We start from the raw sequence: 13323 nt of genomic DNA, 5'->3' as shown, positions 1-13323 counted from the left end.
AACTGTAAAACCTTTGAATATGTCCTAAGATTTCAAGTGCATAGATGTTACACGCTATCTAGTGCAAAACTAATGCAAGCAAACGTGTGTGGCTAACCCCACCCATGCCCCTTTATCTCCATTTAATCTAAGTATCCACCCTCTGTTTTGCACTCACATGTCTGTACACAGCTATGACTGTAGAACAGCTGAGAGAGAAACACTCAGGCAAATGGACCACCCACTAGTTTACTATCTGCTGCTTGGAGGACTACCTTCTTATTGGCTGTGGCTCATACACCCTAAATCTGATTGCCTGTGACTTACTGAGGGGTCAGTGGTAGTTGGTTTGAAAGTTGAATGAGTCTTGTGACTGTCAAACCAGAGCTTTAAAGAGTTTTCAGGTGCCCTTGAACACAGGAGCTGTAACAATTACATTCCTGTCAAATTATCCTATTGGGTGGTTCTGCTGTGGTCTTTGTTTCTGCTGTTTGGTGCATCATATTTTCATCCTTGCACTGCACGGCATGTGTGCATAAGGCCTGTGAGCATGTGCGTGCATGAGCTCTTTGTATCTTTGTCTGAGTAAGATAAAAGCAATGTTCTACTGAGAGAGCACAAAAAGAAAATAAAACCTGATGGGCCGCCCAATGTTAGCGCTGGCTTGGCAATTCAGCCAGCACTCAAAAAGGAAAATGTTCCTGTGCAAAATTTCTGACATAAACTTGGTGTTATGATGACACAAAAACATGCAAGACTTCGTGTTATTATATCATCTTTTTATTAATGTTATCTACTTCTCAATATCATCTTTTTTTAACAGCAATATCCACAAAATATTAACAGTGTGCAAGAAAACATGAGTTATGGCACATCAGAGAACAGTTACAAAAAATAGATAAATTTTCTTCATAATCAATCAAGGCAAAAAGATACATATACTGTATGCATACACAGGAGATCAGAACACAAAAATGAGTCTCAGAAAGGGCTCAGAGCCAAGTGAGTGATGTTTTATATGAAAGTCCACTAGTGGGGAGCCTCAATCCTCCTCACAGGCGAGTTATGAATTTTGTCAGGCTCACTTTTTGTCATAACACCAGTGGATTTCCATCTTGAGCCACATGTTCCATAGATAAGTTCAATCTGTTGATCTGATGACTCCAAGACCAGCATTAACACAATATACGCCACTATGAGGCAAACTAACAACCAATCAATCAGACAAACTGTTGGCCAATGAGCAATTCAGGCAGTCTGTCTTTGATTGTAGCCCAAGCAGGGATGGAATGATTGAAAGAATAAAAACAAGTATCATAGAAAAAGAAAAGAAAAAGTATGTCAGATAGGACAACATCATCGCTCATAGGTGTGTGTGCTGATATGCTATGCATGCTTGTCTAATTTTTTTCAAACCAGTGCAGCGGTAATCCTCTTTAACTTGCTAAGAAATTTGAAGCAACAACGTATCAAAGCATCAAATCACTAATTTCCTCAATGTTGAAAATCGTTTTGGTTGGGTTTTAAAAAAATATCACCATTCATCAAACAAAATCAGATGTAATCATCACTTCAGTTACTTGCACAGATGAAGAAAAAATCATTTCGAGGAATAGTTTGACACTGTTTGACAACAGTAAGGACACTGACATTACTTGTCTAAATTAGCCTGCAGATGACAAGATTCATAAGTCATCACATCCCCTCATCACATTTGCTAAATCCAAAGCCACTGAAAGTAGCTAGTTATATTAAGACCAGAAACCAGAAACAAAGATAAAACTGCTCACCCTGCAACAACCAAATCTATAAAGCTTCTCTAAAGTTCATTACTTCACAGAGTTGCAAAGACAACACAGAGATAAAACCGTTAAATGGAAATGCTGAAATGTGGATTTTGTTACTGCTGAACAGAGCTTGGCTAGCAGTGTCCCTTATTCCAGACGTTAAGCTAAGCATCTGGATTTAGCTTCATATTATACAGACAGAAAGGCTCCTTTAACAATTTGATCTGAGCATCTCATTTTACTCTTGCTAGGAGCAAATATGCACATTTCTCTGGGTTTCAGACACTTGATTTAGGTCTATTACAGCTCAAAAGGCAAAAATAACCAGCTGATAGTAAAAACGGGCAAAGGATATCACAGAGTTAAAAAGTAGCCTCGGGCAGGTTCTATAAATTACTGAATCAGCCAACTTTGGGGATATTTTTAAGGTTAATATTGGTCCTCACATCAAACATAGCTTCCCACATTTGGACGGAACAGTTTCAGCTTGTGACACAATAATTTTTTCCTCTTCCACAAAGTTTGAGCAGAAGCCTCTGACTGACAAAACAAATGAGCAGAGGGCATACTTGCTGTTCTGACTGATAGTATCACATGACCTCTTCTCTGGTCTGACCAACCCTGACCTAGAATTGCAGAACTGCAGTACTGTAACAGTATTATGTGCCACCCTGCAGCACTGGGGGCACTGTGTGCACAATGTGTCTCTACAACAAACACACATATCTGTCCACCTCTGTTTACTCTTCACCTTCTGCTAAACCATCCTTTTCAGCTACCAAACACCAGCAGACACAAACTCACAACCCCCCAGATCTCTCTGTGGCTTTTTCCAGCTCATGCTCTTGGATACTTTGGAAGGAGCTTGCTCTCTGCGTTTGAAACAAAAGAAAAGGAGAGATGAAGCCAGATTTTCTATCAGGGGAGAAAAAGACTGAACTACTGATTACTGAACTTAAAAAAACTGAAAAGTTGTATTTTTTAAGCATTACATACACCCCATTTTCATGATCTTTTACTGTGAGAGCTTAACAGAAAGCCCGGAAACAAGAAAGATATAGACTGCTTCTTTCCCCACTGCCTGCTTCTGTACATCTATCTCAGGAGCGCCACATAGTGTGGACCCGAAGAATGTCGCACAGCTTCAACAATCTAAACTCCCAAAAGTCAGCATGGCAGTTGGGCCGTATCAGAATAGAAAGGCAGATAGATCAAGCACCGTGACAGTCTACCAGCAGATTTCTGAGTTTACAAATGACCCCATACTGATCTGTCATTGTATGCTGCTATTGACAAAAACTCAGCTAGATGATAAAGTGAAATATGATTGCACAAAGCTCCCCTCTCTCAGCTATTATCCTTTAAAAACAGGTCTCAGTGACAGGCCTAACAGTTGCTTTAACCTTAACCTGTCCTCTCCATATCACCCCTCAAGCCTGAAAAGCACCTGCAAGCGAGATTTTATGTAATGTGTTTGTTGTCCTCGTTGTCTGTTGCCCAAGAAAAAAAAAAGGTAGCGCTGGTGTTAAAGGATGGATCTGGAGGTTGGATTTATGCCACTGGAATGTAGTCCAATTTTGATTAATTCCCTAACAAGACATGAACCAAAACTTAACAGGGTTTTTGTTGCTGTTACATTATTTGATCCGCCCTGTATTTGTATCTATGATAAATGAACAACCTCCACTATCACGAGCCTCTAAAACCTCAATGACAACAAAAATGAGTGGAAGAGAGACAAGATGATGACTGACGGAACTGAATAAGTAATACTAAAAAGTCCAACATCCACAGAGGGGAATTCTCTGTTTAGATTTTGTATTTTACAAACACTGTACAGGGTAATAATACTCAACTGACCAGGTTCCATGGACTCCATAGAAAGAAGGAAACTCATTAAAAACAAACCCAAAACAGCTACTCTTCAACTTATCACTTCTGCACATGTCTGAAAGAAAGTTTATACACTTAGTTTGTTTCTCTTAATGCCATTATTTTCTTCTTCATTTTCAGTTTTTACAATCAAGTTTGGTTTTTCAGAGAGGAGGAGTGTGGAGGAGGAGAGAAGGACACAGAATGGGGACTGGCAGCTCCTAGCAAATCAGTCCCTGACTAGGTTGAACTCACATTAGAGCAAGCTCTTGGACTGGAACCTCTTATGGCTGGTAAAACCAGGTAATCTGATTTATAGAAACAATTATTATACATTAAAATGTCATATGAAGCCTTCTCTAAACAATCCCATCTTTGTGGACTGACCACTGAGTTTGAACTTTTTTTTTCTCCATACTTTTTAATTCACAGAAACTGATAGTTGGAAGAATAAAATATGAACCGAGAGGATGGGTAAAGGGGTGCCTTCACTTGTACTTTTTAGGTTTGGGATTTGCAGACTGATTCTCTGATGTTGTTAGTCTATGACCTTGCCCTCTACCAGGGTAAAGCACAGGGAGGTTTGATGTACAGTAGAAACCTTTGTGTAAGATCTGATAAAGTGTCACCTCTAACTCTTGTTATTTCATTAAACCAAGCAGGAAAAGAAACCTGATCAGCCAGGGGTAACACCTATGTCAAAGGAAAATAATTTAAAAAAAGTACAGTATTGTTTCATTTGTTAAGTAATGCTTGAACAAAATATCTAAACATACATTGAGTTCACAAACAAGTATTTCTTAAGAAAAATGCAGTAAACGTCCACGGTTAATAGCTTTAGTTCTGTGTAGAGCTATTCACTGTGTTCCACTCATAGGTGCAGATCTGAGGTCGGCTAAGATGCCGATTTGAGCCAAGGGCAGCCATCATGAACTGCAATGGAATCAGTGACTGCAGATCAGCAACTAGAAATAACTTTTTTGTACAGATTGGCACAGCTGGAGGCTTGGCCAAAGGCTGCAGACAGCCATAGTGAGGCCAGAGGCAGAGAAGGTCTGTTCATACAGGTTTGGGTGTGAGAACATGTTTTACTCTGAGAAAGGCAAAGGCTGTCGCCACTTGCTCCGAAAAGAACAAAACTCTCAGAATGTTTTTTTTTTCTTTTAAATTCCCACAGAAAAAAATAAGCTATTGAGCATTTATGCGACATCAGGTCATGTTTGGCACATCTGGCCTTGGCCTACCACTAATGTCTGTTGCCCACATGCACCCTCCCACCGCCCAATCTTTATCCAACACCTTGTTTCATAATGAAATAAGAAAAAAGGAGAAAATACAGGCTTCTTATTGATAATGAATGTCCCAATCCCTTTGCAAGTTAAGCTGTAGCTAATTCATCAGCATAAGTGAAAATTACCAAAGCACCTTGGACCATTCTCTGCGATTAACTGATCTCAGCCACTGTGAGCACAAGATACCTGCCCCCTAGCGGAGGCTCTGGAGGTACAGCACTGTTCCAGAGTGGCTGTTTTGGTGTTTGGTGAGTGTGTGTGTTTCTGTGTGAGCGTAAAGCTCATTAAGATCAGATAGGTCTGCTTGAAATTGTGTATGTGTGGTAATTTGTGGGTTGATTTGGATAGCAAATGTGAATGCTTATGTGTGAGTCTGCATCTATATGTGCATGAGTATGTGTGAGTATGTGTGAGTATGTGTCTGTGTGTGTGAGGGTGGAAGTGTGGAGCGCAGCTATAGGATGATGCAAGGTTTCTTGTCCTTGAAAGGGTTTTCAGAAGTGGGAACCCCAACCAGCAGAGGGTCGCTACGAGCGTGCTGCTCACAATAACTCATCAGGTCCGCTGCTGCTTTAGACACCTACCAGGAAGAAGAGTAGGGGAGAGAAAGAGAGGGGAATGAGGGAAGGCAAGGAGGGGTCAGAAAAGACGAGTAGAAAATTACATGGGAGGACATAAGGAGAAATCAGTCAAATAGGAGGAAAGAAAAACAAAGTTGCGAGGGAGGTAAATGAAAGAGCAAGGACAAAAGGGAGGGAAAACAGTGAAATGAGAGAAAAACAAAGTCACAAGAGGATAAATGCTTAGACTCACAAATATCCAGACATGGCAGAAATGATTGATTTACCTTAATACGTTCAATTCCTGCCTCGATCCTCAGCTGTTCCACCAGTTTCCTGGCCTGGGCGATATTATTAGTGGTAGACATGCTGATCCATCAGAATACACCAACACTGGAGAAGACTGAGGGAGAAAGGAAGAGAAAACAGAAACGACATAAAACTGATGTATTATTGTAGCTTATGTGTTCCCAGATCCAAGTGAATCATTTCACTGACAAACAAATATGCTCTTCAGTTGCTCAATTCAGTTCATTCATATAGTGCTAAGTCACGGGACTGACTATCACAAACACTCTGTTCTGGTTTTCAGTGTTGTCCGCTGCATACAGAAATTTCTACTGGTACACGGTGGTGTGGTAGTTAATACCATCACCTGAGAGCAAGAGGGTTCCAGGCTTGAATCCCGGCTGAGGCCTTTCTGTGTGGAGTTTGCATGTTCTCCCCGTGTATGCGTGGGTTCTCTGTGGGTACTTGGCTTCCTCCCATCGTCCAAAAACATGCATGCTCGGTTAATTGGTGACTCTAAATTGTCCTTAGGAGTAAGTGTGAGGGTGGTTGGGTGTCTCATTTATCTCTGTGTAGCCCTGTGATGAACTGGCAACCAGTTCAGGATGTACCCTGCCTCTCGCCCAATGACAGCTGGGATACGCTCCAGCCCCCCTCCTGCGTTACCCTAAATTGGATTAAGAGGGTATAGAAAATGGATGGATGGATGGACTTCTTTCAAGGGACTGTATTTCCTTTGTTGTGGAGGCACAGCACCACTATGAGGTGACTTCATGATGGTGCAATACAAATAATGAGTGGGGGTTCATGTTCGAAATGCAATTCATAGGTATAGATTCTCTGGATACCACACACAAATAAAGTGTGTAAGACCCCATAAGTTAATAAGAATATATAAATAAGTTAGTAGTGGTCGTAAATCTGTGTATGTTTGGGATAAGAATAACGACACCCAAAATCAACAGTTTCCAGGACATCTGAGTACACTGAAAGTTGGATGCAAGACAGTTTGTAGTCTTAATGTAAAATATGGAACATCAGTTACTGGCCACTACAAAAAGAGTATTACCTGACTGGTGGTGTGCAGACAAGACTCTCACTCTGAACACTAATGTGAACGGATGTAGGGGACGATCTGAGGGAAGCAGGGATGGCAGGAAAACAGTTTCCAGGTCAGAATGACAGAGCTGGGTGGCCGTTGAGCTTACATTGGCTTGTCTCTGGATGAAAGAAGAACAGGTGTGGTGTTACAAAACAAGACCACTGTTATATTACTACATATTTCAAAATCTTTGGGGAATATGATAAACAAAGAGGAAATAGCAGCTGCAAAGAGGGAAAACTGCACTAAAACAGCCATTATAACACATGTAAAACTGGATTAATTAAGTTTTAAAAGAGCTTTTTTTGAGAAATTAAAATGAATATGTTTAAGATCATACTGATAAACTGTCATCATCACTCCTTTCATCATTCACAGTATAGCTTCTGAAATTACTGTTTTTTTCTCACAAAGTACCTCTAAGTGCACTTTTAGATTTTCATCTGTTCTTTCCGTACCATTGCCACTAAAAATCATTAAAAACCATTTGAATGCTTTTTTTTTCTATTTACACACCTTTAAATGGAGCACGGAGGCTCCCCTGTCATTACATGTGATCAAAGCACATCTCTCACCTCACGTGCATCACAATCAGAATACTTCCACTGTGTGTCTCACTCTGCCTCTCTGTCTGTCACCTGCTCTCTCAGGAGGAGAGTCCTGCTTTAATTACTCCGACTGTGGTGTAGATCAGAGATTCATGTCTGTAATTAGGGCTTTTGTGCGTGCGTGTGTGTGTGTGTGTGTGTGTGTGTATGGGAGAGAGAGGTTTGCCCTTCTGTTTTTTTTCTATTTATTATGTCCCACACAAACTTATTTTGGACATACAAGGAAAGTGAACTGACTTTAGTCAACTGAAATCAAAGTAGGGGATTTTCTGCTTTCCTGTCTATCAGCAAGATTATACAAAACAAGAGGGATTGGCCCTGTTGGATGACTGTACTTCCCAAGAGCACTTTAAGAACACTCATGAGATCCTTGTTAGTGTTTCCCTTTACTGAGAAAAAAACACATTTTAAGCAAGGTATAATTGACAGAGCTTGTTGATTTGATCAATCTTGGCACATGGCTTTCCCTGCAATAGCTGCCATCAGTACAGACAGCTGCACTGATATCAGTGATTCAGCCTCCTTGTATTAGTTGGAATTTGATTGAATTTTATGGCCTTTTATTTTGTCTGTCCACCTCTACCTCTCTCCTAAGTGGCCCTGACCTGAACCTTAATCCTAACAACCCACATATTTCAACTCTTAAATAATGGTCTACTTTGGGAAGACTGCATTTACATTCCCATATACAGAGCTGAGTCGTCATATCGTCGTTGTGTGAAAAATTAAGTGTAAAACACAAGGGGAAACCTGGTCCAAAACATATTCCATTTATCTGCCAAGGTTGGATGAATCGACACACATGCACCATCCCTCATAGCTATCAGAATAGACATATGCATCAACACAAACTGAACGCTTTTGGAGCTTTCTCTGTAGCATATTGTTGACTTACAGCACAGCTTGACACCACTTCATTGTTTACAAGCTTCTGGAATATTTTCCCTCAAGCAGTGGAAGCGTATTTAAGAATTATAAAGCTAAAACAACATTTCACACTCAGCAGACACCATAAACCCGGTTCTCCGATTTCTTCAGCCTGTTGATTTTTCAAACTTTCTGCTATGGCGCACACCGTGCCGAGGAGAGCTGGATAAAACAGCACAGACATGAATTCCGCCTCGCCACTTCAGGGATATCAATCATATCTCTTCTCTCCTGCGCCCCTATCTGAGATGATCTATTGATGTGGAAAAAAAGCACAGTAACACAACAAACAGTGAGCTGGTTATTTGCCCTGGCCTGGACCTAAAACATAAGTAGAATTGGACAGGCCCTGGCTGACCAGCCAGCCAACCAGTCAACCCACAGAGGCTCTCAAGACGCGCAAAAATGCACCAATCCTTATTGATCCCAGCAGCTCCCGAGCGCTGATCGGGCCTACAGTACGAAGTCATGTCCTCTGCTACAGGCCCTGCTTGCTGCTCTGCCGTGTGAAAACACAATGCGGGCATTTTGATGGATAGAACAGCATGTCCTCTCTCCCATGGCTATCCACGCACCACTCACTCACGCCAGCATACACACGTATACGCACAGGCGCCCAGACACAGGCAGACCTTGTGCACATATCAAAGCCAGATAGATTTCCCCATGTGAAGACCGGACAATACCGCTTTGGTTCTGCAAAGAGGCCTTGATCGTAAGCCGTGGGAGCAGGGTGGTGACATGTTTTGAGGGAGGCAAGCTCCAGCAGCCAATATAAACCCACCCAGCGACAACAGGCACAAGACTGGAGCGCATGCCATTATTTTCCGCTATTATGCAAATTGCTGGGTATATGGCCTACTTCGGCATGTAAGATCCAGTTACTGTTGCTTATGAGCCCTCAAAGTCCAAGCGGAGCCGCAAGAAATCTTCCACTGACCCTGTCCCCGGTCCTCCCCACCCTCTCTGCCGGCAAAGGGCTGGGGAAATCCGGATTCGTGACACTGGTGGAACCTCTCTCCGCTGCAGCCGCCCTCGGTGAAGATAATCCGGGGTTGCAAAGGCGCACAAAAACGTTACAATGATTATACACAGGGAGGGGGAAAAAAAAGCCAAATATCTCCAAACTCACCTCCGAATGCGCTGTATTGGTGATTTAAAGGGCCAGATCCGCTGGTTTCTCAGCCTCTCCGCTCTCTCGCTCCCAGTCTTCGCCGAGCCAAACGCCTCCCCCTCCGTTTACAGTGTCTGTCCACTCCTCTGCCCTCCCTCCCCTCCTCCCTTTCTCTCTCTACCACCGACAAACAGATTTAATCCAGGTGTTCCTAAAGCCTTATCAAACATGCACACAGATCCAGTGACAGCTATAATCCCCCCATGACATAAGGATGCTATTTTGTACTCTCCCAGTTAGACTGTTGAAGAAAAAAACAAAAAACAAAAAAACAGGCGTCTAATTTGATGGGGACTCCTGGCGTCTTGAAGTCTCCTTAAACCCTTGAGTCAACGAATGCTTCATTCAGACAATGGAAATCACATCGCGACCTTCCTAGTCAGTAGCTAAACCGTGATTTACCAAAGAGTTTTTTTTCCCTTTTGTTTTCGTTTTTTAATTTATTTTTGTGAACTTAAGTCATATCCAATTGGATATGAAGTCCAGATGCACCATTACATCTTATATCTATTCTCATATCTACACATTGCTTTACATAATCCGTATTTACTACCGAAAAATACAATTGAACATGCTTCTGGGTTAAAGCTTCAACAATTGTCTCTCTTTACTTTGTATATTTAACATAACTTTCACTCTTCTTTTTTATTCAAGTCGTTTACAGAAGCTTGCCATGCACGATCCATCGACAGTAGAGCCTAAACCACCTTCACAGACATGCACATGTGGATCTTTAGGACGGTACAGTGAAAAAACAACATTCGTCATTAGTCAAGTATAATAATCTGCCACGAGATGGCACCATTAACCCGTGTGTGATCCCGAAGTCACAAGAGAGGTGTGGGCCTCTGAGCCTCCGTTCCCAATGAGCAAGTCCACTCCTCCACACAGAGCTAAAAGCGCTGCATCTGCTGCATGATTATTGGCGAGCGGCACTCTGCCAAAGAAGAGTATAGAGGTCTGATGTGTATAGGATCTTATTTTGAAACTAAATGCTTGTTTTCTGTCAGTAACCGAAATGTAGCTGCATTCAGGACCGAAATAAAACTGTTACCATGCACACATATATGATGTGCACGTCTTCTTCGCGGCCGTATGGAGGCCTTTTCTGACTCCTTACCATAACCGCAAGAGAGCTATTTATAACTCACACCCTCTTCCGCATTGCCCTCATTTCCACTGATGTATGAAATTATGCCTATACGTTTCTACATTCTATTCATCACCTTGTCGCTCCCCTTTCTCATTCCTGCTCTATCATCCATTTGTTTTTCAGTAAATCTGTTTTCCGTCACTCCCTCTTTTGTGGGATGTGGAGAGTGGATGTTAACCGGAGGAGAGTCCTTCATTTGAGAAAAAAGCGGTGGAAGCCCATGAGTCATCCCTAAAGAATACTCTGAGGCGGACAGAGGTGGCCCCCATCAACCCATCCCTATTTATTTGGTCTCGAATCATATGTGTGCTTGCAGGCTTATTATTGACCTAATAGGCTAAAAGTTTGAGTCACACATGCGTCATACAGCAGCATGTGCGTGGACAAGATTATTATCTAGTTAAGGTCCAGGGTTGCCACTCTGGCCTGAGGAGCGAGAGTTTTCGTCCTCCTCCGTTGTTGTACATCACAGCAGCAGGCTGGGAGACCTCCGCCTGTCGTAACTCATCTCCGTCTCCAGCAGAGTCACACCACGCTGATGCGACATCCGTCGTCAACGTCACACAGTCTCCATAGCAACCGTGTTGGGCACAGCATCCCCGAGCAGCTGTTAGAGGGTTTAAGAAAGTGAGGCTGAAAGGAGGCGTGAGAGACTGAAGCTACCATCTCTGTGTGATTTCCTTACAAAATGGGAATTAGACCACTGTTAAACAGTTTAACAGTCAGGCTGTATAAAACTGCATGTACAGTGGCATAACTACATTTATTTTGGTGCTATGGTTTATTAGAAATGTGTGGTAAATAGCTTTCCCATTTCATGTTACTACAATACTTCAAAAGAGCTGCAATATTTTAGCCTCTTTCTATACTCAGCAGTGTCAAATGAAGATCTCATAAGATTTGGGTGCATTGTTATAGAGGAAATTACCCAGTAATATATAAACAGATTGGTCTAAATTAGCTTTACTTGATCAAGCACAACAGTCAAATGCTGCTTATACATTAAAGCATGCCCTTAAGACATGCACTTTAGGGTTTTAGCACATGTTATGTAATTAGAAACCCCCCTTGAAATGTCAAGTTATGGTGATTGAAAGCCTGTATCAAATTTCACAGTAATATTGTGATATTTTACCAAACCCCACAAATATCAATCTCACAGTGAGGCTGGAGGAGAAGTCAGTGGAACACCAAGTCCTCCAGGAGCCGAGACAAAATTCATTAAAGAGCTGTTGACATATTTTATGGATCAAAGCGGAACTCCACCAGAATGAATCAGCTCAAATGGTAGTGAGTCAGGACAGTGTGATAATGAAAAAAATACAATAAACACTCCTCAGTTCACATTTTTATTAGGAAAATCATTTTGCAGATTTTATTATTATTATCATCATATATATATATGTATATATATCTATATCTAGATCTAGATCTAGATATAGATATATATGTTAGTTTCCATTATTCAGAGGATGCATTAGCACAGTATATCTTAATAGGAAGACTATTGCTAGAATAAATATCTATACATTTTAATCAGTTAAATAAAAAAGTCCCAACAGAGAAGAAAATAACAAACCAACAGAATCTTTTACAAAAACAATAAGTGCTAAAAAGAAATTAACCATTTGCAAAACCAAAGCAGTAAATGCGGCCAAATAATTTCTTTAAAAAATACAAAGATGATTCACAGTTTGTGTCCTTGTTCTCATGCTGGCTGGAACACCAATAGGGACCATGCAGGAATGAAGGGCCAGAGCAGCAGGATAGTACCAAACTACGTTACCCACAAAGTCTATATGCCACCACTTCGCTCCTCTTGTCTGCCAAAAAAAAATAAAAATAGAAATAAAAAAACAGCCTGTGAGGATCTGAGGTGATCAGACAAGATCACTGTGAGGGGATAGCCAGAGGTCAGCAGGGTCAGGGGGAGTGTTTTTCCTCGAGCACGGGTTTTCTTCAGATACTCTAACAAGATGCCAGAAAAGACATGATGGGAAAACCTGCCCTAGCTGGTAGAAATGAGCCCAATGAACTGTAAAAAGATTTTTTTTTATGTTTCACTGTACTGCCGACTGCTCTTTTTTTCACTTGAACATGTTTTGAAGTTTTCCATCTGGCGTGAAAAACATGTGTGACCCGCTTCCCCTTTGAGTGTGAGAGCCGTTAGCAACATAACCAGTGTGTTAAGTGACTGACGTAAATCTTCAACTGGCCCTCCATGGAAAATCTGTGTGCTGCCAATGAGAATGTTTATGGAGGCCCAAACTGTTAGTAGATTCAATATCATGGAATCATCATACAAATCATAATAAGTATAAACATGCAGGTATAATATGATAAAAGAAGTGTCTAAAACTCAACTCAATTCATTTAAATGCTTCTTTATTTATGAAAAAAAAGATTTTTGTGGGGAAGTCTGGTAGTCTAACAAATATCACAAATGGTTAAATATGTTGGTACAAAGAAGCAGAATGGAGTTTCAAACTGATTTTCTTAATGTTAAACAGTCCTTTATCTTTTTAAGAATTGAATGGGCATTTTACAGATTTTGACTGCCTGTAGCCAAATTACTATTAAT

The 13323-nt window shown here is 41.3% G+C and overlaps 1 protein-coding gene across 5 annotated transcripts; it reads right to left on the bottom strand.

Annotated features, from left to right (window-relative positions):
- Positions 1 to 741: 741 nt before the first annotated feature.
- gng7 (guanine nucleotide binding protein (G protein), gamma 7) lies at positions 742 to 9643 on the bottom strand. Of its 5 annotated transcripts, XM_072365279.1 has the most exons (5): positions 9548 to 9643; positions 9356 to 9438; positions 6848 to 6998; positions 5778 to 5893; positions 742 to 5510 (listed from the first exon to the last, which is right to left on the bottom strand). In XM_072365279.1, the coding sequence occupies exons 4-5, from the start codon at positions 5856 to 5858 to the stop codon at positions 5385 to 5387; spliced, it is 207 nt and encodes a 68-aa protein (XP_072221380.1). In that variant the 5' UTR covers positions 5859 to 5893; positions 6848 to 6998; positions 9356 to 9438; positions 9548 to 9643; the 3' UTR covers positions 742 to 5384. The 5 variants fall into 5 exon arrangements, with proteins under 5 accessions (XP_072221380.1, XP_072221378.1, XP_072221379.1 ...); XM_072365277.1 differs by lacking the exon at positions 9356 to 9438; XM_072365278.1 differs by lacking the exon at positions 9548 to 9643 and having other exon boundaries at positions 9356 to 9539.
- Positions 9644 to 13323: the final 3680 nt, after the last annotated feature.

Source organism: Leuresthes tenuis, unplaced genomic scaffold, assembly GCF_036924035.1.
Source record: "Leuresthes tenuis unplaced genomic scaffold, fLeuTen1.0.hap1 SCAF_15, whole genome shotgun sequence".
Taxonomy (NCBI): Eukaryota; Metazoa; Chordata; class Actinopteri; order Atheriniformes; family Atherinopsidae; genus Leuresthes; species Leuresthes tenuis.
Note: the sequence above shows the minus strand (reverse complement) of the source record. Positions and strands in the feature narration are given on the sequence as shown.